Here is a 26,124-nt window from a genome sequence, read left to right as displayed (position 1 = left end):
AGTGCAGAAGTTCACCCTCAGGTGAGGGCGTGGCCTGGCCCAATGCGGAGAACCCCCTGCAGAGTGCTGAGTTCCCATCAAGACAGCCAGCACCACCAGGGTCCTGCGTCCCCCAGCACAGGCAAGAGGCATGGCTGCTGCTTTATCAGTCTCCACTGTCTCCCCTTCCTGGTCATTTTAGACCACTACTGGCTTTCTTAAGTACTGCTGTTGGAGCTCTCCCTGTTTGACAGCTGGACACCCCCAGTGGGGTCAGGAACCAGAATGAAGGGTTGTCTCTGGGGCTGCAGAGGATGACAGTCTGGCTTGTCAAGTGATGTGTTATAAGTGGAAAAGGGAAAAAGGCTGTAGAAACTGAGCCCCAAGCAAGTTTGCGGCAGCAAAAATAGGAGCCAGAGTCTCTGTGCTGCATTATGAGTGACTCTGGACAAGTCCCTTCACTTCTGTGGTCTCCATTATTATGAAATGGGGGTAGTGGATTACATCTGTGAAATGGGGGTAGTGGATTACATGGTCTTTCAGCTCTGAGTCTGTGCTTAAAACACTTAAAAAAATTTAATCACACAAATAATAAATAATATGTGAATGCATTATTTTTGTAACAATATCAGACATTACTGACAAAGCACCCTCAACTCCAGTCCCCTCTCCAGAAACAACCACTGTTATCTGTATATTTCAGAACTTTTTCTATGGTTTTATATGCATATATGTGGCTATGAGTCTGTGATTTTGAGCTGAACAAGACATGTTTAGTCTGGTATTTTCCTGTTTATGATAATATGGCTAAAGACAATGGTGCCCTTGCAAGAAAGCTTAGGCAGTGGGCTTCAACTCGCACTTGTGCGAAGAGGAACCACCATTTGTCCATTTTAGCAGAATTCAGCTCTTCAGTTTGAAAGATTGCTCATGAAACCCATGCCTCAGCCTCGGTGCCTGTAGGGATGTGCGACCCCCAAAGCCACACCACCCACCTCCTCATGCACCCAGATGGCCCTGGAAAGGGAGGAGCGTTTGCAGGCAGAACAAAGGGTAAGTCCCGCCATCTTTGAAAGTCAGGTCTCCGAAGGCGTGTGTGCAGTGTTTGTGTCCTCTGAGGGACCTGCCTGGGTCCTGGTGAGTGTGGAGGGGAAACCCCCGCTCTGGGCACTTACACTGGGGCAGGCATCTTCCCCCTGCTGCCCGACCAGGATGTACAGCACGTCGTCCTTCTCCAGGTTGAAGATGCCCAGCACAGACACGCCGTGGGATCGCATCATCGTGTTCTTCCCGCCTTTCCCGCCAGCGGCTCCGTAGCCTGATATGCTGCAACAGGACAGAGCGCATGGGTTCCTGCCATGGTATGAAGACTGACTCCCCTCCTGCCAACCCAGCGGCTCCTAACAGGCCGAGCGCACCACCCTCGTGCTGGAGGTCTCTCCCCTGCATCAGCCCGTGAGGTCAGCAAGGAGGGTCCTCTCTCCGCTGTCAGGAGAGGGAGGTCAATTTCAGAGAGGGGCAGGGAGGTGCCTCATTCACAGAGCTAGGAAGGTAAAGAACTAGTAAGGGGTAGAAGAGAGGAAGAGAGGGAGAAGGGGGGCAGGGAGAGAGAGAAGAGATGAAGACAGGGGGAGTCTGTATTAATGTGGGCTGTTGGGGTGATGGTGTCCTGAATACCTGGGGTTTCCTGTTATGGACTTCTCTCCCTGTCCAAGAGCAAAGGACTCATGTGGTCAACCTTAGACAAGTAATTGAACTTTCCAGTTCCTCATCTGTAAAATGGGGATAAGAAAAACCTACCTTCTAGCCCAGGTGTGTGGTGAAGATTAAAGAAATGAAGCGTCGCAAGTCTCAGAATTGTGGCTGGCACGTAAGAAGCACCCACTAAGTATTTATTATTATTCTTACTGGTTGAAGGAGCAGTAATTGAGTTGGTACAATGTTTTAAAGTCTCCCCACGGGGTCCAGACACAAGGAGTCCCACATGGAATGATTGAGGAGAGCGGTGTTTACGAGCACAGACTGTTTATTCGCATCCCGCCAGCAACTCCTTCTGGAGCAACGTGTGTGCGGACAACAAACAACCAATCATGATGAAAATAAAACCAGCAAGTGGGGATGCGGGAGTATTTCTGCTGCCTCTTAGGTTGTTGGGTTGAAGTCAAGCAGGGATGGGGGAGAAAGGACCCAACTGATGAACCGTACCAGAAGAGCGGTGTGCCCTGAAGACAGCTTGTGTGCCCGATATACACGCCTCCCCAGAGACCGGCTGCCAGGGAGAGGGACTTGGGGGGCTTTCAAGTCCCTGCATATTCAGATCCAAGGTCCTTGAAGAAAAGCTTCTGGGGAGAGCTGCAAGATGGTTTTGCACACGTGCGCACATGGCGGCTTCTCCACCTATACTTCTAGGAAATGTCCTGTGTTCCAAGCATGGGAGGGGCCTCCTGGAGTCCTTCCTAAGGCAGAGCCCGGGCCTGTTCTGCAGAGACAAGCCTGGAGGGCCAGCTGATGGCTAACGTGGCAGGTGAGGACCTGAGGTCTCTGTAGAGAGCGAGGGAGAATTGAGCCCACTGTCCTGTCTCCGGGGCCCGGCACCGATGGGAGATCGTTGCAAACTGGTGTAAGGCCACGTGCCTAAGACGAGGCAGGAGATGGGCTCCAGGCCCTCGGGGGGCTTCCAAAGAAATTGGGGAGACAGAGTTATGACATCTCCCTGTGGGGGTGGTTATATCGGGGAGGCAAAGCGGAGGCACCAAAGGGCTCTGGGGTTCCATGTGAGGAGTGGACCATCTCCTCGTTGTGTGTCCTCTCAGAGTCCCAGATCCTTCCCTCGTCAAAGAGGGACCATTCTTTCCTTTCCGAACTTAGAGGGGCATGGGAAGGTTCAACATCTGAAGGAGATAATGGGTGAAAGCCCCGAGAAAGTGGCAGGTCTCGGCACAAATCAGGGCCATCAGGTGCTCGGGGCCCGGGAAAGAGGCGGAGGACTGCGACAGACATTGAGGCAGCGGAGCTGGAGGCCTTGGCTGGTTTGGGGCGTGTGGGGTGTGGGTCTGAAGTTGGCTTCATGGTGGAGATGATGGTTGGGTAGGACCCAGACAAGCAGAAAGAGGTGGAGGGTACGAGTCAGGCTTGTGTGAACGTGAATGAAGAGGCAGGAAACCTAGGCGCTGGGGTGGGGGAGTGGGGCGCTGTAGCTCTGCAGAGGGAAGTAGGGCCGATTCCTGAACATCCTGCAATGTGCCAGGCGTGAGTGCCTATGGCGTCCCCCAGGGGCCGTAAACGGTAGCTGTTAGCAATCTCACTTGGCAGTTGAGGAAACAGAGGCCCAGAGGGGTTCCTTTGGACCGGGCAAACCCTGGTCCAGAGCTCTACATTTCCCCTCATGGAGCCCATTTCCCCTCCGACATGCTGCTGCGAGGTTATATGATGCACGAGAGTGGTCTGAGAAGCTACTGGCCCATCCTAATTCACTCAGACCCTCAGCCACACCCTCGCTCCTGACCCATTGGAAAAGGAGAGGTGATAAGGACAATTAAAAGGCTGAGGAAGAAGGAAGGCTCATTGGTGAAAGGAAAGCAGCAGAATTATTTAGCTCAGAGAAGGCAAGCCTGGGGTCGGGGTGGTGCTGGGCATTCCAGAGACTCTGTGGAGTGTAGAGACAGCAACGTGGGCATAGACGGGCCACATCTGTCCTGCTGGCCCCTCCAAGGTTCCGGGGCTTTGGCAGGTTACCTGAGAAAGTCGTTTCCATCTGAAGGTGTTGTGGGCTTGGAAAACTGCGGCCCAAGAGGGAGTCCTCACCCTGCCCACTTCTGCTATGTCTGAGAGGTAAGCTGTACCCGGCTCATCCTTTCTGCATCATTCGCATGCGTTATGAATCATTCTGAACTCTTTCACATGTTTAAATTTAGCCAAAGCATTATATTTTAGAAGTTGCTTGTTCCTGACATGTTTTCCCCTCTCTAAGCCTTCTTTCCTATTTCTCTTGCCCCCCAACCGAGTCTGAACTCCAGCCCCATTTGGGTCTTGACCTGGCTCTTGGCAGTGAAGTGGATGGAAAGAGCCCTGAGTTCTGAGTCATACCCTGGGCGCTCTGCTGGCTGTGTGACTTGGGGCAACTTGCTTAACCTCTCAGAGCCTCAGCTTCCCCTACCAAGGAAAAAAATGAGGACCCCCGCCCTCATGAGGGTAAGTAGTGGGTTTGAAAAGATTACAAACTGCTCCCAAGTGCAAGGGGGACTCTGGGCTGGGGTCAGCTCTACAGACCCCAAAGGAGACAGTAGAGATTGGCACCCAGGTGTCAGCAGCTGGAGTTTGCTTTCCTGCGTGATGGCCTCAGCCCCACGTTTCCACCTGGACTATTACTGGCTTAAAGACACGGGACTGGCGGCTGCCCACCTGGGCTACTGGTAGGGGGTAGTGCCTCCCTCATCAGCCCTGTGAGGCCTGAAATCCCACCACAGAGCTTCACTCCTTTGGAAACTTCTAGCTGCTACTAGAAGGCCCATCTCCTCCTGGGTGGGCTGCGCCACAGTGAAAAGAGCACAGGCTGGAAGCAGACAGACCTGGATCCAAATCCAACTCCGTCACTCAGGGCCAGGAACTGGGTTAGACATCTCCTGCCCGGGTGTTGGCCTTGCACTTGGTCAACCTTGAGAGCCAGAGCCTCCTGAACTTCTGTGTCCAAGGCACCTTGCTTACCTCTCCTGGTTCTAGCCCTGTCACTCGCCAGCTGTGTGACCTTGGGTAGTTTATGTACCCTCTCTGAGCTCCAGTTTCCTCATCTATAAAAGGGGGATAAGAATATTTACCTTAAAAGGTTGTTGTGAGAGTTATATGAGAGAATGCCCCTTATAAGGGGCCTAGTTCAGCCCCTGGAGGGTAGCTAGTAACAAATAGTAACTGCTGTGCTAATGTACACCTGGGGGAGCCTGTCCACTCCTCTCCTGGGGTGGCTTCTGAGTAGCAGAAGGGGGTGAGTGAATAAGGCCCCGGATTCTAGAGAGCAGGGTAATAGGGAGCAGGGTGTGGCCGAGGAGCCAGGGTCAAGGCTGTTCAGTTTCACCCAGGACCTACTTCCACAGGGAGGCAGTGGGAGCATAAAGCCAGCCCTGGTGCTCTGAGGACCCCCGAACTGTACGAATCACGCTACACAGACTTGTGCCAGAATAATGCCCTCAGCCTGCATCTTCGAAGCCTTTTCCCATCCCTTGTAAACAACTTATTTTGATGGTTGACAAATGACAACAAATTAAAATACTTGCCACTCAGGTAGGGAAAATGCCTCGCAGTGATTCCAATTTACTGGAAGTTACAGGATACTGTTCTCAACGAGCTGATGCTGTAATTTTTTTGTTTGTCTTCATCTAAACCCACGTCCCCTAGTCAGAATGGATGTTTATTGGGTTTGCGTTTTGTATTATTGACTGTGAGCTATTGTTACCTGATGTAATTGAGTTGTGAATCTTCTTAAAATAAAGAATTAGCTGCAAATCAAAGTGGCTGCCTGCTGGAACCTGAAAGGAGAGCACAGCTGGTGTGCAGCGTGATGGCGGTGTCAGCGGCACACTTGGTGGGGCTGCCGGGGGCGGTGGAGGGGGGGAAGGAGTGAGAGGACCCCACCAGGGGAAGCAGGAAGCACCTCATTTCTCTTCCACACCTGCTCTGGGCTCTGCCTCTAACACCCAGTGGGACCTTGAGTGAGTCCCTTCCATCCTCTGTGTCTCGGTTTCCTCCTCTGTGAAATCAGAAGAGTTAGGTCCGCCCTGTGTATCCATCCTGCCTCCAGGTCTGCTGTGAGAGCACAGGAGACATTGGGTATGTGCAGGGCTTGGTCAGGGCGAGAGCTCTGTGCAGGTACAGAGTCGTACGATCCAGATGGGTCAAGCGAGCCATCAGATGACACCCCTGGGGGTCAGCGGTGGAGGCGTGTGCTCCTTGCTGTCCCAGTTCCATTCCGGTTTTGCACCAATGTGTAAGACTCATCGTCCACTCATTCCCTACCACCTTCCTGACCCAGGAATATCAGAGCTGGAAGAGATGTCAGTGACCTCTCTCTCCAACCCCTCCTTCAGCAGATGAGAGCAGGGGCAGCACACTTTCAAGGTCATACAGTGTGTCAGAAGTTGAACCCAAACTTCATTCTGCCTGCGGCTCATGGATCTTTGCTCAGTGCTGCCCCCCTCCCTCCACTTTCCCTGCTCTGTGCTCTTCATGGCTGTGGCTATCTGCACAATTACTCTGGCAATGAATCATGACTTGTGACTCTCTTCTACAATTGTTTAGAACTTGATTGGCATTGTGGACTGTTAGTGAACTTTTCTGCCCTGTGGCCTTTGCAAAGACTGCAAGGCTCCAGAGGCTCAGTCCTCTCTACGAGTTCTGCAGCATCTATTCAGTGCCTGGCAGACGACCGGAGGCCCCTCGCACCGCACCACCCTGGCTCAGAGCCGGGCAGGCAGTAGGTGATCCATGGGATGCCTGTGGGTTTGAATGAGATGGTGTCATCCAGCTGCACGTGCTGGTCTGTGGAGCCAGGTGAGGAAACTAGTGTCAGTGATGGAGGCCGTCAGGAACAGCTGTGGCCCAGGTTGGCTGGGGGGCCTTGCTGGCTCCAGGTGGGATCTGAGACCTCTTGTACGTGATGTCTGAGGAACAAGTGAACCATGTGAGAACTGTCATCAGGAGCTGTGGGCTGTGCTTGAGCAAAGTTTTTATAGACGATCTGTGTGCACGTGGGCACGTGCGCATGCGTGTGCGTGTGTGTATTTGTGTGTGTACGTGGGAAGCTGGGGGAGGAGGGGGACAGGGAAGGATATGGAGAGGCGGGAGAACAGGCTGTGGGCTGGGCCGAGGGAGGGAAGGATGAAGAGGGGAAGAAGCAGGACAGCGAGAGGCTGGCTGGCTGACATCTGCATGCGACTGGCCCTGCGCGGGGTGTCACACACCGAATCGCACTAAATGCCCCCGGGCCTTGGAGCCGGACTCAGTCAGTGTGTGTCTCCATTTTAGGCGGAGGCTGAGGCTCCTGCCCCAGCACACACCCCACAATCCTCCTCCTGCTCTGATCCACCTTAGCTGCCCTCCTCCATGGGCGCTCAGAACCAAGACTTGGACATCTCCCAGATCAGGTGTCCCTCCCGCTCCCATCCCACCCACCCAGTCCTCCAGTCATGCCGATTCTACCTCCCAAACATTTCGGCCTCTCCCGCCATGTTTCTCCTGCCCTGGTTTAGCCCCATGTGACTCTTGCCTGCATGACCTCACCAGCCTTCCCTCTGTTTTCCCTGCCTCCTCACTTGCTTCTCTCACCACCACCATCATGCTGGCACCAGAAGGAGCTGAACATGTTCGGGAGGTGAGGCTCCAGCCTCAGGGCCAGGTCCTGCTTCAGCTCCTGCAGGCCCTGGCTGGCCCCAGGGGCTCCTTCCACCAGGAAGGCCCTCCCCTCGTCTTCGTAGACAACTCTGTCACCTTCAAGACTTAACTCAGGCTGTGTCTCCCTGTGGAAGCCATCCATGAACTCAGGCCCTTCCCCTGGCCTCTGACACAGGGCTGTGTGTAAGCCTCCATTGCAGTACTTTCTACATCACACTGAAATGCTTTGTTCCTACATCTACCGCTGACTGGGGCTCCTCTTGGGCAGAAATTGGGTCCTGCACCTCTTTATATAGGCATAGTGTCCTAACAGGTGCTTAACATGGTCCGCTGAGATGTGCACAGCAGGAGGGGAGCAGGTATGGACACCTGTCCTGTTCTGACAGAGGAAGTGGCAAATCCAGGGGAAGGGGAAGCCCAGGGCAGGAAAGCAGTGTGTGCGTGTGTGGGGAGGAGATGGGGATTTAGGTTTTGCCCCAAAAGCCCCACCTTAGCCTGGCACGTCCCACCTGTCTCCTTCCTGGCCTGTCCTTCCTCTCCTCTTCGTGGTAGTAGACAAAGGTGTAGAAGATGGGAGAGGAACACCGGGTAAATGACCAGTTAATTAAGAGTGGAGGTGTTTTCATTACTATATATAAAATAGATGACTAATAAGAACTTCCTGTATAGCACAGGGAACTCTACTCAGTAGTCCGTAATGACCTATATGGAAAAAGAATCTAACAAAGAGCGGATATATGTATACGTATAACGGATTCACTTTGCTGTACAGCAGAAACTAACACAACATTGTAAATCAACTATACTCCAATAAAAATTAATTTAAAAAAAGATTTTCTTTCTTTCTTTCTTTTTTTTTTTACCTGTATGCATCCCTGAGCAAGCCCCAGGCAATGACGTCTCACTGTGGCACACAGTGGGTGCTTGATAAGTGAGGGTGCTTTCCCTCACCTCTCTGATCAGTCGGTAGAGACCTTGACTGTAGCAATAATCAGTGCCAGGCCTCAAGCTGCAGCCAGGCAGAACTAGCTGAGCGCCGTACTCTTCCAGGAATAGATGGACTCCCTAAGGAATGATTCCAACCTTTCTGTTCTCAAGAACCTTTTAGATCCATCCTCCTGTGTGTCCTACGTTTGTCTCACTAGACGAACTGCACTTACTAAGTAAGAATTAGTTAATATGGAGAAAATATCTTCCAGAAAAAGGGCACCTGACTTCTCAACCTGGATATTCTGACTTGGGGACATTTCGATGTGGTCTGTATAGCAAATCATTGAATGGTCTGCTTCTTTGATGCGATGTTATGTGACCAGTAGACGTTATTGTCCAAGTCTCAAGCCTCATCCAGGGTCAAGGATGAGGTGAGGGTCAGGAATATCTGTAAGTCTTTGTGGGGTTAAAAAACAAGGAGTCAACAGCAACAACAAAAACCCAAAGGCAACATTGTTTGGCTTTGATTCTTCCATTTTGATATGGTGCTTCTCAGGCCAGTTCAAAAAAGTCCCGATCAGAAGAGTCCCCTTTACAAATGTGGGTACTTCGAAGTGTCCTGCTTCAACAGAGAAACGGCTCCTGCGCGTGTTTCGGAGTGTTCAGCGGGCAGTGCTGGGGGCTGGGAGCTAGTCTCAATATTCCAAAGAGAGAAACGGAAACCGTTCTCTGATTTGGGCTGGGCTTGTAGCAACACGGGTGGTTATACCGTGGCAATTTACACAGATCAGAAACCTGGCTAGACTTAGATGTGGCTGTGATTAATAAAAAATAGGAAAATGAATTATTACTTAATAAGTGTAGTTTGGCAGGCAAAACCTTTCAAAAGGCAGGGCCTATCTGAAGAAGTCAGAAAAACGTCCTTGGAAGCAGAGAAGTCAGGAACTACGGCTGTTCCTGGAAATGCTGTCTGGCCACTGCCTGACACCACTCCAGGGGATTTCGCTGCCGTCACCTGGGCTGGGGAGCACCTGCCACGTGCAGGGCATGTGCGAGGCACTTGTACGTGATCTTTGCAACCAACTGGGCAGGTGTCAGCAACCCCCAACCTTCGCCTTTTACAGGTGGGGAAACAGAGTCTCAAGAGATTAAATAACCCACCCGAGTTTGGAAGTGGGTCTGATTCACACTATCTCAGGAGGAACGCAGCTCAAGAGGACCTCCATAAGTCGCAGAGGACTTCGAGCCAGTCTAGCCTGGGAGTTGCCCTGGGCAGGGATGGGACAATGGGTTTTGCTGGGGGTAAGTGTTGAGGTCTCTGTCTGCCTTACAGCTCCTCTGCTTTCTTCTTCACATTGCTTTTTGTATGTGGGGATCTGCACCAAGGGCTGGGCTGGCCACTACCCCTTCAGGCGGTGGGGCCTCCCCTCCCAGGCTCTCACTTCTGGAGGCTTCCTGGAGGTGGGTGCTGCATGATTCCTATGCCCCCTTCCATTTCCTGTTTTCCTGAGTGGGAGTTTTAATGGAAAGAACCAACAGACTTTGAGACTGACGGTCCTGGGTTCAAATTCCTGCTTTGTCACTGACTGAGTGGCCTTAGATCTATTGCTAAGCTTCCTGACACGTTTCTTCATACGGAATCAAGGGAATATGGATAAAAACAATAGTAATAACATCTACCTCATTGTGAAAAGGAGGAGGAATACCTAGTGGGTCCTCAACAGATATGCATCCCCTTCTCTCTAGGAGAGTGGATGACCCCTGGAAATTCAGCCAGGTCGGAAGGGGAGGCCCGGCCTGCTCACTATGGCGTGGCCAAGGGTAGCCGGAGGTCTTTGGCCATTTACTAGGGATGTGTGGGACCTGGAGCAGCTAATCTGATTGCAGTCAAGCCTTGTTATTGCATTCCTGCCCAGAATGTCATTTAAAAAGCACTCAGGGCTTTCCCCGGAACGCATTTACACTGAAGTCCCAGGGGTGGGAATGTGCGGAAAACAGGGCAACCTGAGAAGCCCCTTTCCTTCCCAGGGGGCTGAGGATGTGCCGGGGGTTGGGGGCCGCGGGAGGGGAAGCAGCTCACTTCCCACTGTGTTCAGCCTCTAGGGGGCATCTGTACAAATGACAGCAAAATTACGATGCTTCCTGTTTACACAGCCCAGCCGTGTGCGGTGGGAGGAACCTCTGCAGAGCTGCGCCTCCGAAGTCTGGGCTTGGAGGCCATTTCTTGACCACGTGGCCGTGGGAAGCTCCTGACGCTCTGAGCCTCCGTTTTCTCAACTGTAAAATGAGGACTGCGGCACTGGCCTTGCCCACGGCATCAAGCTGAGCGAGGATGACAGCATGTGCTGTGGTTAACCCAGAGGCTGCATTGGCGTCATCTGGGAACTTGCTAGAAATTCAGATTCTCGGTGAATGAATGAATATGGATGGATACCATGAGTACAGTGAGTACCACTGGTGTCTCCCTCCTCAACCTGCATCCAATAAATGTCAGCGTTTTGTCATATTTGCTTCATTAATGTAAAAAAGTTTAGCATGAAAAAAAGAAATTCATATTCTTGGACCCCAGTCCAGACCTATAAAATCATACACTCCGCGAGTGGAACCAGCAATCTCTGTTTTAACTGGCCTTCCTGTCATTCCGATGCCCGCTCAAGGTTAGGAGCCACTGGTCTAGGCCTTGCCATTAACTTCGCTTAGCTGAGTGCCCGTTGGAGTCGGGCCTCCCTCCAGCCTGGCCTGGCTCTGGTGGAACATTGTGGGGTTGGGCCTGGGATAGGAGTTCCAGAATAGTTGCTTCACTTGCAAACAATGAAGGCCCGGGAAAGGAGGCTCAAGCGTAAGAAATCATCTTGCACGTGTATCACACTTTTGTCTCCCAAACATTCTGACATTCATTGCCTTATTTGAACAGCATGAAGTTCAAAGAACAGCTCACTATGATTACAGTTATTAATAAAGCTAAAGAATGTTCTGAAGCTGGTGCACGCATGCATATCATCTCCACACATGAGTCTGGGCTCCTTGAGGACAGAGGACACAGCTTCTTTTCTTGCCATACTCCATTATCCCAAATCTCCCCATCTCCAGCCCTTACGCTCCAATGTGGGCCAGAGTCTGTGGCCTCGGAGCCTTGGCCTGCCCGGGCACCCCAGGACAGCAGGCATGCACCCAACGGCAGGACCCCAGTCCTCTTCGGGAGGGTGGATCTGCCCCTTGCCCTCCCCCTCCCCCATACCCACCTGTAGGTGTCGGTGGCTGGCACCTTCCAGGTCTGGATGCCCTTCAGGGGGCCCTCGCTCCCCACCACCACGCTCAGGTTGGAGTTCCGGTAGGCATTGTTGCACTGGGCCTGCGTCGGGCCGTGGGGCCCACTGGCCCCGCATGTGGTGAACAGCCAGTGAACTGCACACAAGAGGAAAGGCGATCACTCACTTGGCCTGGCCCTCCCTCCTCCGTGGGCCTCCCTCTGCTGCCTCTGAGCTGTCCGCTCCATGAGGCCAAACCCACGTTCCAAGATGGTACCCATGTCGGGGCAAGGAACACTAATCAGTCATTTGAACTGGAAACTTCTGTCGAAGATCTACTGTGTGCCAGGCCCTGGACCAGATAGATACTAAGGGAGAGACACAAATGGAGCAGACTTGGAGCCTGGCCTAAAGAAGCTTACAGCCTACTAAAGGGAGACCCAAAGGGATGCAACAAGACAGGACAGTAACAGAAAAAGAGCCTCAAAAGGGTCTGGCTAACATCGCACTGTGAAGGTTCTGAGGAGGGAGAGAAGACCCCTCTCAGGTGAGAGAGGCGGGCGGTGGCCAGGTCCTCTCCTGGTTTCTCAGTGAGTCCAGCACAGTGCTGGGCAAAGAACAGGTGCTCAATCTGTGCTATTGTGACTGGATCTAACCCGCTTCCGAAAGTTTGATATCTGCATATAGGATCTTCTTAGCTTGGAGAAGATCAGAAGAGTAAAGTGGACACAGAGTCAGCTCCATGCCCTCCTCCCCCACATTGGTTGGGTTTGGAAATGCATTAGAAGCAGCTCTCAGGCTCTCTATGTAACAGTGTAAAAAATGGGAAACAGGTCACATCTGCCTTTTGTGCACGTTCTTTTCCAAGCCCCTCACCGCTTCCTGGTGCTCTGTCCTCCCCCGGAGCACCCAATGCTCTTAGGTGGCCTTCTGGGGGTGCCTCAGGAACACCCAGCACATCCCCACCCCTCCACTGCCACTGGGCCATTCCTTCCAAACTTTCTATCTTTGAGCCTGGCTGGACCTTGGGGAATTGTCAGATTTCATCCTGGCAGGAATTTTAACATGTTTACAACCTAAAAAAACTTCCAAAAAAATGTGCTCTTGATAAATCACTTTTACTTAAAATACAAAAATCTCATTATAAGGTTGAAGAAATTATTTCCCTTTAAAGTGATTAAGTCGAACTCTACCTACAGAAAATTATGAAAAAATTAATTTGGGTGTATATAGTTTTGTTTGCTGAAGCATAAAATTCTTTTGATGACTTTCAGCTAACTTGATGCAAAAATGAAAGGTTAATTTGGGTTGCTAATTATTAGCAATCAGATTGAGATTACACTGGGCAGTCTTGATAATCTGAAAACCGGGCTGGCTGTGGTGGGCTTTTGTGACACTGCCCCAGAGCTGAGGTGGGGAGACCGAAGCTCTAGTTGGGGTTCTCACGCATACAGCTACTCAATACTGAGCACTCAATACCTTTCTTGGCTTCATTTTTTTGAATGAAGATGTTGGTTTCTATTTGGTTTCTGAAGGTTGTTTCAAGGGCAAGAAGGTGACGAATCCATTCATCTTTGGTGTGAATGGCTGCTGATTGTTACTTTTCTCATCTATTTGTATTATAAGGGGTAACCTGTTCATTCAAAGGACTAACGCTCTACTGGAGGCATTTCAGCAGAGCTGTCTTGGCCAGATGTCCTTTCACCCTCTCCAGTGTTCAAATCACATGTGTGGGCTGTGCCAGAGGGGAGAAGCGGAAAGGATTCAGGCTTTGAAATCAGCACGAACATCCGAGTTCAGGAGCAGCCTCATCATTGTTGATTATGGGACCTTGATCATGTTCCATTGTCTGTGAAAGGGGCTGGGTTGCCATGAGGATTAAAGAAAGCGAGGGGTATGAAAGGTCACTGTAAAGTCCAAAACTCTAAAACTGTGAGCTGTGTCGCTGACACCTGCCTGCACCCAAGGCCGGTGCTGTTCCTGACAATGGGAAACGCGGACGGGATTTCTGTGTATAGGGATCCCTCCGCCAACAGCACCTGGGAATTTAAACTCGGTGAGTTGGGGATGACGATAGGAGCAGGGAAAAAAGAACAGCTCAGAAAAGAAGTTAAAAAGTACGCTCCTCCCCGTGGTCTCTAGCTCCTTGAAGCCTATTCTGCAGGTTCAGTCTGTGCCTATAGCCAGCAGCCTGGGTTTAGGGGCAGCCTTATCAATCTGGGGCAGAAGCATGATGGTTCACTTAGTTAGTTCAGTCCTGGAAATTAAAGAATTTAGACATAAATATAAATATGTATTTTTTTTCCCCTGAAGAGTGTGCTGAGGAAGACAGTTCAAGGAAGGCGTGGGCTCGGCACCCTACTGGAGCACGTCCTTCAGCAGGACCCTCTTCTAACGTCAGCCTCGCTTAACATTGCTCTGAAGGTTCTGAGATGTTCCCAGAGAGGGTGGGCTTCTACTTCTTGGCCAAGTTGGGCATCTGACGGGGTAGGAAGAGGGCAATGGGCTTTGGATGCAGATGGGCCAAATTTTCTCATTGGATTTTACCTCTGATGAGGTATGAGAACTGGGGCAAACTCTACATCCTCTCTGAGCCTCAATTTCTTAATCTGAACAAGTGGAGGTAATAACACCTAGTACTTAGACATGCTGTGGAGTATTCAATGATGACCTAAGCAAAGTGCTTAGAACAACATTATGCATTAGAGACGCATAGTGAATATAGTTTAAAAAGTGTGTAACTTCCTGCTCAGTTTTTGACTGTAAGGAAGCAGAGACACCCAATCTCAAGATTTATGTTCCCCAGTCCATAAAGAAGGGACTCTAAGGGCTGTTTCTCAATAAAGGGACCAATATTTTCCCAACTCAGTGGATATATATTAGTCTCAGGTGGTTTCTATGCACAAAATTCTGTTTTCATTTTCAGCAACTGCTGATGGAGAGGTCCAGAGTGGGAATTCTTTCTAAAGTAGATTCCATGGGAATAGAGGATTTGCCATCCCAGGTCAAACCCATGATTCACCCAGCTGGAATTCTGTTGCTCCCACAGCCTTCGAGGCATGGTGGTCCTCCCTGCTCCCTTGGATGGCTCTGACTCTCGTAAATCTGCCCAAAGTTGTTTGGAATTAATCTCTGTGTCCCACCAGCAGCACTTCTTGGGGGTATGGATTCTCTGAGTTTATTGCCCATTGTGAAGGGCTGTCCTGCTTCTGATGTGTGTGGGCTTGTCTTACTAAAGCTTCATCCTGTCGGTTCTCTTTGCTCATTCTGTTTGGAATCTCATAGACATCACAGAATGCCACAGCAAGATGGGACCTTGGAGATATCTGAATTCAGTGGTTCCCAAACCACCTAAGGACCTTTAAACATACAGATTCCAGGGCCCTGAAGATTCAGATTAGTAGATGCTAGGTTGGGGCCACGGTGGAGGGAGGACAATATTTGCATTATATGACAACTTTTCCAGGAGAGCCAGCCTGCTGTAAACAGAGTGGATAATCAGTCAAGCTAGGAGTTAAACATAGATCTTCTGAGTTTAAGTTCAAGACTTGAAAAGGTGCTACAGTCACCATGAAATCCTCATGGAACCTTTCTGCAAGTCTGTTTTTTTTTTTCCCCCTTTTAAAATCTATGAGCCCAGAGCTCAGTTAAACCCGACCAAGTTTGCTCAGGACCAGAGAGTAGGCAGGTCACCATGAGGGGAGAGGAGTCTGGTCAGGGTATGTGGTAGGTAGACCCTCAGCCTCAGAAAGTCCCACAGTAGCTTACCCTAGCAGAGGGTGCAATTTAGGGGGTCATGGGCGCAAACCAGGGAAAACAGGTGCTCAGTGTCAGGACTCTGGCCCCCCAAGAGGCCATGGGGAGCCAGCGGGTGTCAAAAGGGAATCTGGTAACTGGAATGTTTACAAGATCAGCAAGCAGATGTATGAGAGGGACTGGGTAATAAGCAACAAGGGAAAAATCTTGGTTTTTAAAGAGAAGATCAAGGTCACAGTGAGACCAGCAGTGAGGTGAGCTTGACGCCAAGTTGCCAATCTGAGAGTTCAAGGGTCCTCACATTTCCCCAGCTGAGAGTCTACACTGATCCCTGAGGCTCTGTGGAGCTGTAGTAGGATTAAATGGCCCCCAAGGAGGAGCCTGGATTGGGAGCAGGCGAGGGAGGAAACCCAGCTCTTTCCTCTTCTCTTACTTAAAAAACAAACAAAAAAACAACCATTGCATTAAAACTCATTTATGAGAGAGAAAAGACAAGAACTGCTTTATCTTGTTCTTAATTATACCACCCACTGGAAACCTAGTTTAATACTCACAGCTATATTGTATAAAGAACCCACAAACATCAAAATACTGATTGGTTATAGACAGCTGAGGAAAGAAAAATCCATCAAGCACTGGGTTTCATTTTAAGTATATTGCAGCCCCCTCCAAGAAGAAACAAATCAATTAGTAATACACAGCACAATGTTAAAAAAATAGGCTAGGTAGTGATCGTGCTGGTTTTATTACTGTTGCTAAGCCATCTCATCTGCTCAATTGAATGCAAAGAAATAAAACGTGATACAAAGGAAAATAAGTTCTCAACTATCATTATTAATCACAATAATAAGGATCTGCCTCACATCAAAGGCCTACATGGTTGTGCCACAGAAGAGTGCTCAATGGCTCTTGTGGATCTTATATACCATTTTTATTCTGATCCACGGAGCTCAATTTTATCCATATCTGTTGACTGAGCTGAACTTCATGGGAGCTGTGGCGTATTGAACCATTTTGATGGCCACTGTAGATCTTGTTAAGCAAAATAATGACCAAAAATCCAAGTAAATATAATCATTCACCATCCATAAATGTATATGACACTATTCTTTATTATAAATTGGAGAAAGTAGCCCTTCTTGTGAGTACATGGTTAAAATTAATAAGTTGTTCTCCTTATTAGGGCAAAATGAAAGCAATATACATATCGTTGCCATTGTGAGGTTAAAACATTTCAACTCTTTAAAGAATGGAGTAGCATCCCCTTCTAGATACAAGATCAATGTCTGATTATTGCTGTCTTTTTTTGATGTTAACAGTTGTTGAAGCTTAATGCCTAGGTTCGTTTATTTATTGGGAGTTGCAAAATAATGATATTCAAATTATATACTTTTTTCCTTATTTATTAGTTGACATATATTTATAAAGAGATGCTTCCTCTCACCTACCATGTTGTTACCCAGTGGTATAGTTCATATAGGAAAGGCAGGATAAATGCTCAATTCTTTCTCCTTATTTGCAGTGTTCAAGGTAATGAATTGGTCCTCTATCATCCTCTGAAGTTGACTAATTAGTTGTTTGCATATCATTATGAATACATGAATTTAAACATATTTTGAGTTTTAATTAATCATAATTATTATTCCTTAGAAGCTCAAATTGTCACATTTTTGGTCAGTGGTAGCTTCCTGAGTTCTTTTACTTCCTTGCTATCTGGTATGATGAAATGTTCCTTTCCCCGACCTGGGCTCAGCCATTTTTTCAAAAGCTTTGGTTTCTTTTAGTGAAAAAAGGTTTTTTAAGTATAAAATCTGGGTGCTATAGACACTTATTGATACGGGGTTGGTGATTGTTTCTAGGCTTCTTTAGTGGACAGAGCTAGAAAATATACATGTTGTATACATATGTATATCAGTATAAATACACACACACACACACACACACACACACACATTTATATGACAAAATACCCATGAGTTCACACTGACAGTTCCAAATCAAATTCAGGACTACAGGGTTTTTAATTTATCCTCTTCTATATTACATCTGTATTTCTTTTTCCACACTGAGAGTCTTGGTTTTCAAGAACAAAGGTGATAATGGAATTAGAATATTCTATAATTACTCATTCACTTTATCCTCCATTATACACACAATAGTATCAGAGTAACAATACTACTACTATACCATAATCAATAGAAAAACTGAGATCTGTAAAAACATTTTTTTTGGTATATGTGCTCTCTATTCTCCTAAAATTTCTCGAAGTTGAACATTATCTACATTGTTTGGGCACATTGCCATTACATATACTACTCTTTCCTCTTTAACCTTTAGTTAGTCTGTAACTAGTGTATGCTTAATGCCCATATCAATCACGTTGATATATCTCTAGTCACTTTGGTTGTTTGAAGTTTGTTTTCAAGTAGATTCCTTAGGAGGGGCTCATAGGAGCAATATTCCTTGAGTTCTTGAATGTTGATAATAGTTTTTCCTTTTGAGTATATTAAATATATTACTCCATTTTCTTCTGGTATAAAGTATTGCTGTCAAACACTCTGATGATAACCCAAATTTCATTCTCTAATAAATCATTAGCTGTTTTTGCTTAGGTGCCCACAGTATTTTTTTTTCCTTAAGGTACAGCAATTCTACTATAATATACTGATACTTTGGTATTGCTCAATATGAGTCAGTATTCTCAGATATACAGATACGCTCTTTTAATAAGTAGTTTCAATAAGAACATTTTTCTTGAATTATAGCTTTAAACATTTGTTTTGTCTCCCTTCTTTGGTTTTCTTTATTCAGGCACTCTTGTTATCTGTGTGTTCGATCTTCTTTGCCTCTCTTTGATGTGTATCATCTTTTTGATTTTAAAAAAGTTTCTCTTTTCACCTTCCATTTCTCATAAGGCATTAACTGTTATGTTTATTTGCTTTTGCACATCTTCTAATTTAGTCTTCATTTCTGAAATTATTTTTTCCTTTTATTTCAAATTCTTTAGAGAGTTCTACCATCTAGTTTCTGATTTTTATAATAATGATTTATGTTATTTTCATTGTTTTCTTGTCTGTTAACTCATTTTGAAATAGCTTACAATTGTCATCTCCTCTGTGGGCCTGTCTTTCTGGTATGCTTTCATTTTTCTGTAGGGATGTTATTCTGTCCTCTCTGCTCTTTTAAAATTCTTATTGTAATTTGGATGGGGTTCGATCTTGATACTTATGCATTCTAACATAAAATTAATTTGCTAGAACTTTTAGGATCCAGGAGCTTTTCTAACTTTACACAGCTCCCTTTACTCTTTTTTAATTTTCATATAGTGTTAAAAACTATGGCAGTTTGCTTTCCGACGTTTCTGGCTCTATTTCTTTCCCCCACTTGAATCTGGATATCTTCTCTTTTTGTGGTCTCTTTTATCCCTATCCTAGTCAATATTGATTCCAGTCCTAGAAAGTTCTTCTCAGTGTGGGTCGTTTCCCGGAAAGGATACTCAGTGGCCAGACTCTTCTAGCTCCTTCAGATCTTACCAAAGGCCCCTTGCTCTCACACACCACTGGGTTGGGGAAGAACTCTCCTAGTTTCAGTAGCTATTTTCAGATTGTCTGTCATTTCTAGCAAATACCTGTCAGCTATTTGGGGGTTCTCCTGTTCTCAGGTTTGTAAGATAGCCTTTCTTCTCTTCCCCTTGTTCAGATGCTGATACTATGCAGGTCTTATGGTTGTTGGCGCTCTGTCTTCACTCACTTGTATTTTGGGGTTGGAGGGGAATATATTTGCAAAAAAATTTTTTTTGTAAATATACATGGGTTTTCAGTTTTGATACACGTTTCCTTGATTTTTGCATAGGGATTCAGAGAGATAAAAAAACAAAAACAAAAAAACTATGCTGTTACTGGCATCACTGCCGTCTTTCCAGAATCCTTAAAATTTTTTAAAATTTAGGAATCACTTGACACCATCTGCTATGATTAGCTCCTTTATACCATCTCTCTAGTCAGGCTCCTCACCTGTATTTCTACGCCTGGGACTGCAGGGTTTTTCAGACTTCACCTCAGGGACATCCCCACTGACCATGGCCTAGAACTTGCTGTTACATCATATTCTGCCCTTTTTTTGGATACAGCCCACTAAGTATAATTTAACTTCCTCTTGATAGTGCCACTTGGACTTAAGTTGTTTAGGGCTATTTGACCCTTTACTAAATGGCTGCAGATATAAATATTTTATATTAACTCACTGTCCTCTCTCTCTGCTGTCGGGTATGCTTTCTCAGTGGTTCAGGATGTTCTCTGATTAACCTTATTTGGTACCTAATGTTGGGTGAGGGCATGAGAAGGGCCCTATACCTCTCTGTGCATCAGACTGAGGGGGAGCTAGCTACAAAAAACCTTTATTTCAGAGTTTTGGAATGTATTTATATTTGGTGGATGGTGGAAGGTACTAGAAGTATCTTCTATCCTCAGATAAAAGGATGCTGCTGTGATTCTGAACCAACAAGACTGGGAATCTTTAGTCCCTCAGTTTCAATGTACTTAATTACAGTACACGGATGGTGCACCTCCATCCTCCAGTTAGTTTAGTTTCTTAAAACCATGTTAGGTCAGTAGATAGGGAAGGGGGAAGAACTGTTACGTTTATCTCATAAGATAGGCAACCATGTAGAAAAGTTAAAGAAATGGCCTGTGGTTACAGAGACTAAGTGAGAAGGGGAACATCACATTTACTCTTCCTACAACAGTTTTCAGTTGATGAATTTTCCTTGTTGTTCTACTTTGTTTCTCAGACTGAATTTGTTTGCATCTACACACACACACACACACACACACACACACACACACACACACACACCTCGTTTACTCATGCGTAGCTTTCTGGTCATTTCTCTCTTGTTCTATTTTGATGATGAGAAGTTAGGAGGGGGTAACAACAGTAATTGTAATACCAGCTCTGTCTTTTGTACTAGACGTGCTCACACACATAATCTCTTCTTCACTTTTACATCTTTGTCTCCCTAGACCCTCACGCAGTTCCTCTAGATGGGCAGGATGCCTGTAAAAGCCGAGGTCTCCTGGGGAACAAAGACCAGAGGCCCACATCCCTCTCTGCTGGGAGGCAGACATCCCTTCGCGAAGAGGAACCTCTGAACAAGCCGGCCCCCCATCAATAGGGCAGCAAATCTGGGCTGTTGAGATAAAAGCTGCTTTCAGGACTGAATTACCCTAAACAGCTCTGACGCCTGGCAATCTGAGGCAGTTTTTAATGGCTCCTGTGATGGCGTCTGTGTTGTGTTCTCAGCCACCCCCTTCTCCCTGAGGGAAAGTGAGTAACACGTGAGAGCGGAAAGGTCACAGGAAAGACACTATCCTGAAAGCAGAGCTGTAAAAATTAAGTTAAGGGAGGCCTCAGGGCTAATTTGGTTATTCCCAAGTTGGCTTCAGGCCAGAGTTGTGTTAATAAAGTATTTGACATTGAGACGGGTGCTGCAGACTCACCCAGCTGGGAGTCACACGTAATGGATTTGGTTCTGAGGCTTAAGTGGGAAGTAGCAGTGGTTCAAATACCAGCCTTGCCACACTCAGGCCTGAAGGGTCATTGATTTCTGCCCTCATCTGCTCTTGTCCACAGACCTGGGAGAGAAAACCCTGGTCTGGTACCTCCTGTTGTAAGGTCCACTGGCTCCTGGGAGAGAGGCAACAGTGTGGGAGGCCAGCACCCCTCACTGCTTTATTGTTACTAGTTCTTGCTTATTGTTTGGTTCTAAATCATGAAGGTGAAATCCTTACAAGGCCTTGGGACTGTAACACCTCTGACAGATGGGCAGATGGAGGTGCAGGCAGCCCAAGTGGCCAAGTGCTTAGGAGCTAGAAGAACAAATGTCCTGACTCCTGGGTCAGGGTCCCGGACCTTCTAAGATGAATTGGAGAACAGGGACACATGAAAAGGGGGGAATCCAAATGTCCAGGGCAGAAAGGGAAGTAGTGGGGGAGCAAGTAGGACCAAATGGTGGAACAAAGACAGAAGACAAACTATGTTATACTAGAGAAGAGAAGGGAAGAGGCAAGTCTCTCTTATTCCCGCTTGAGGGCAGTCATGGTACCTGGAGATGCAGTGGCCATGAGGCAACAAGCATGAGGAAAAGGCCAAAAAGATCACAGAGAGGGGCCTCCCTGGTGGCGCAGTGGTTGAGAGTCCGCCTGCCGATGCAGGGGACACGGGTTTGTGCTCCGGTCCGGGAAGACCCCACATGCCGTGGAGCGGCTGGGCCTGTGAGCCATGGCCGCTGAGCCTGCGCGTCCGGAGCCTGTGCTCCGCAACGGGAGAGGCCGCAACAGTGAGAGGCCCGCGTACCGCCAAAAAAAAAAAAAGATCACAGAGATGTGAGTCTTGACACCATCAGGCATTGAACTAATGAGACTAGTCATGTATAGGGCCCCCGAACCAACATCAGCAGTCGTCTAAACAGTAATCTTTGTTATTGGACTGGACACTTCCTTGGGCTGCTGGACATTGGCTGGATCAGACGTAATGTGGATGGAGCCTTCCTAGAATACAGATCTCCTCCCAACTGGCAAAGAAAACACCACTGACCAGAGAGTCCTGCTGCTCTCGCTCCAACAGCAATGCCAGGCCGGATTGGGACCGGGTTTCCAATGCTTCTTTAGAAACTGTGTGTGGCCTTCAGCCTGCCTTCCTTGGAGGAGAGCAGGTGTCTGGGTCACTCCCCCGGCCCAGCCTGCTCAGCCCAGGGGTGCTCCCCCTTCTCTGCCACACTCTGCTCTGTGTCTGCACACTTCATGGTCAAGGCCTCTAGAGTTTATGAGAGCAGTAGTTACGTTGTAGAGGGGCCTCAGAGGTTCCCCAGGCCACGCCAGCCCAGGAGTAAAAAGTGGGGTCTTGATGATAGTAACAAATAGTATTATCCCAGTTCTGCTCTGAGGCACACCTGACGAAACCTTGAGTTCTCTCCCTTAACACCCATCGTTATAGCACACATGCTCTGCCACTGTCATCTCTGTCCCCTTAACTTGCTTTATTTTCTTCACAACACATCACCATCTGAAACTATATCATCTGTACACTTGTCTGTTTCCTGTCTTTCCCTCTAGTGTGCAAACTTTACAAGAGTGAAGCTTAGCCGATTTTGTTCACTGTTTGTCTCCAGGACCTAAAACAGTGCCAGTCACACAGAAGGTAGTTAATAAACCTTTGTTAAATGAAAAACAAAAACAAAACCAAGAAAAAAAAAATAGAAAAAAGAGAGTAGGCCAAACGCCAGCCGCCAAACCCACCTGAGGGGTTAGAAGGGGGAGCTCACACATGCTGCGGGTACTGTGCATGCTTCAAAGGAAGCATCTTTGACCCTTTGGAGTTCTTGTATTAGGGTTAGAACATCATAGGATGGAGCGGACCGGAGGCGTTCTGGTGGTACAAATGGATGTGTCGAAAGGCAAATTTTGTCTTACTCATGACTGCAGAGCAGAGAGGGGGTAGGCTCCCAAGGAGCCGGCACACACCTTCACACACTCGCACACACACCAGCACACACTCACGCTCGCTCATCCACACCCACATAACTGAGAGGCAGGGAGCCCTGCATGTCTATAAGGAAACAGTCGAGTCCTGCTCCTTAGCAGTGTGGACACGCCACCGGCCCCATGGTTGAGGGAGCCGATCAGCTGTTAGACTGAATGGACCAGTTAGTAGGCTGCAAGTCATAAATCTGGGTGAAGGAAAAGGAATACTCCTCTTTTTCAGGGAGCTCTTCTGAGGCCCAGGAGTTTTTCTGACTTTCAGCTGGGTTGCTGAAGAAGCCCAAGCTGTACCTTATTTTCCTTACTTGTGAACATTAATCCCAGAACTGGGTCATTGAGTCTGTCAGTCATTCAATAAAAAATAACAGTGAAAAGAATAAAATATACTCTCACATTATTATGCAGTCACTGTCAATACTCACTATAAAAACCAAATCAGGCCTCTCAGATCCAACCACCTGGGACTTGTTTGAAAAGCTGTCCCTGGAGAAAGTCCTGAAGTTCCCATTATTTCTGAGATCTTGGCAAGCTTTGAAAGACTAGAAACCCTCTTTCAATTTATACTGATGAGTGGGCCTTTTGGGGGGCAATCTTCTATGTCCTTACTCAAGTCACATATTTCCCCCAAGTGGAGTTTGAGGGTTTCACCTACAAATTGATGATCAGCTGGGTTGGGGGAATTGATTGAACAAAAGGACCCAACATGCAAAATACTGCCCCCTTTTTTCTTAAGACGGTTAGCTTTAAGAGGGCAAAAACTAGAATGTGCTTGAAACTTTCGCAAAAAAATTAAGGAGGGCTTCCCTGGTGGCGCAGTGGTTGGGGATCCGCCTGCCGATGCAGGGGACATGGGTTCGTGCCCCGGTCTGGGAAGATCCCACATGCCGCAGAGCGGCTGGGCCCGTGAGCCATGGCCGCTGAGCCTGCGTGTCCGGAGCCTGTGCTCCGCAACGGGAGAGGCCACGGCAGTGAGAGGCCCGTGTACCGCAAAAAAAATAAAATTAAATTAAAAAAATTAAGGAAAAATATGCCCAGAACACATACATACAAATAAAAGAGTGCACAGCTCATAGGTGGAGGAGGAGGATTATAAATACACTGAAAATGTATAGAAGGAAACAGATGAGGGACAAGGGAACTGGCTTAGTCTTTTCTGTTATGTAGTTGAATAATGTTAATAATAATATCACACATTTTATATTAGCATATTCTTTTGTACCTTTCAAAGCAAATGATCTCATTTGCTCACTACAATAGCCAGCTCTGAAAAAGAACTGTGGCAGGTAATTATTGCCACTACTTTATGAATAAAGAAAAAACTGGGGCTCAGAAGGTTTGACTCTCCTGAAGTCCCGCAGCTGGAACCGCGGTCTCTAGAATTCTTTGTTGGTCCATTTTCCATTCTGCTATGGACTGGCACTCAGTAGGTACTTAGTGAATATTTAAGTGTCTGTGGAATGTTGAACAGAGAGGCTTGAGATTGCTGCCAGGAATTCTGCCCATCAGAATCCACAGTGAGCTCTCAAAGTTTCCTGGTGACTGGTTGACACACAAAAGCCACTGCAGGTAGGCTGTCAGGTGGCCCCAGTGATCTCTACCTCCTGGTAGCCACACGCTTGCATAATCCCTTCCCTTTGAGTGTGGGCGAGACCTGTGAGTTGCTTCTAACCAACAGACTATGACAAAGGTGACAGGATGTTATATTCATGACTATGTTACATAAGATTGTAACTTCCATCTTGCTAGTAGACTCCCTATTTCTTTGTCTCTGTCTCTCTTTCTCTTTCTCATCATCAGCTTCTCCAGGAATTGCCAACAACCATGTGAGCTTAGGAGTAATTCGTTCCCCAGTTGAGCTTTCAGATGAGACCCAGCCCTGGCTAACATCTTATGCAAGCTTATGAGAAACTATGAAGCAGAGGACCCAGCTAAGCTGTGCCTGGTTTCTTGACCCACAGAAACTGATATAACAAATGTGTGTTGTTTTAAGCCACTATATTTTTATGGTAGTTCATACAAAGCAATAGATACCTATCTGTATACCCCAAAGCCCTCCCCAGAAACCAATGTTTCTTTGGCCTCATCTTCTTGGTAAGCACCCAGTGTGGAGGGCGCTGGTGGGCCCATTTATTCCCTGTGCCCTCTCTCTTCTCCCTGACTCAGTGATGGCTAAGGCGATTCCACCTCTTGCTCCTTTTCCTTTTGGCAACATAGGGGCAAGCAGGGAGGAACAGTCTTTTGGGATCTAGAGTTAGCATTTCAGCCTTTCTCCCCCTAGTTCCACTGTCCAGCTCTGGGTCCAGATAAATTTTAAAAATCCTCTCTGTCCAGGATTGCTGAAGCTTTGCTCTAACAAGCAAAGAGCTGAATAGGCTCCGGGGGGATGCAGGGTTATTTTGCAGGCAGAACAAGCAAGTCTGAGAGAAGGACAACAATTAAAAGCGGACTTCCCAAATAACAAGTGCTTAACGCACCTGCACTGATGGAGGGGCCTTTGCGTCCTGTTAGTCTTGGAGCTAAACGATCTTAATCAAGGCGTGCCGAGCTCAGAGTTCCCAGGTCATTTACTGTCTCTCACTTATGTAATCTTTCACTAAAACAAATGGGAAAAACAACATGTTCTCTCAGGCCAGCCAGGAGAGAGAAAGGCAACGGGTCCTCTCTGCTACTGAGAGGAACCACGGCATGGTGTGAAGGCATTTTGTCTGCAGCTTCGCCATAATGCCAACCAGCACGTCGTATTAGGCTGGAGGTTCGTGAAGCGTTTTTGAGTCTGCCACAGCCGGATGCTGCTGCACTATTTTTCCAGTGGGGCCCAGGGTCGGGCAGCTATGAAGTACACTGTTGATTCCTTGCTTTCTCAAAGGACATGGATTTCTTTTCAAAAATGATCAGTTCAGCATAATTTGCAAGGCACCAGTCTTGGATGGAGACCCTTTCACCATCCAGGGCAGGATAAAGGCAGAGCCGGGGAGTGGGGGCACCTGTCCTAATTCCAGCTGTGACCAGAACTGGACACCTGAAAAGGGATGCAGAGACTCCCTTGTACTGGGGTAACAGTGGCTTCATGTCAGGCTTATGTGGGCCCCGCTCTGGCTGGTACATTTTCCATGAGGGGCGCTTTGGCTTGTTCGCAGCTGCGGGCCCCAAGGCACCCAGCACGGGACAGGGCACGGAGCGGGCACCAGCACAGGCCTGTTAAATTAAACTCGGCTCGATGTGATTTTTTTTTTTCTAGGAGAGAGATTCAGGGAATTGTGAACACATTAACTAGAAAGCAATGAGGTTTTCTG

General features: G+C 47.7%; 1 protein-coding gene across 1 annotated transcript in view; it reads right to left on the bottom strand.

The window, feature by feature from the left end:
* The window catches only part of ALK (ALK receptor tyrosine kinase), a 713,856-nt gene that overhangs the window by 46,743 nt on the left and 640,989 nt on the right, over nt 1–26,124 (bottom strand). Inside the window, exons 13-14 of the mRNA XM_060168966.1 lie at nt 11,532–11,694; nt 1,155–1,305 (exon numbers count right to left, since the gene is read on the bottom strand). Coding sequence (XP_060024949.1) covers nt 1,155–1,305; nt 11,532–11,694 — 314 coding nt within the window. The remainder of the gene's footprint in view (nt 1–1,154; nt 1,306–11,531; nt 11,695–26,124) is intronic.

This window comes from Lagenorhynchus albirostris, chromosome 13 (genome assembly GCF_949774975.1).
Source record: "Lagenorhynchus albirostris chromosome 13, mLagAlb1.1, whole genome shotgun sequence".
Taxonomy (NCBI): domain Eukaryota; kingdom Metazoa; phylum Chordata; class Mammalia; order Artiodactyla; family Delphinidae; genus Lagenorhynchus; species Lagenorhynchus albirostris.
Note: the sequence above shows the minus strand (reverse complement) of the source record. Positions and strands in the feature narration are given on the sequence as shown.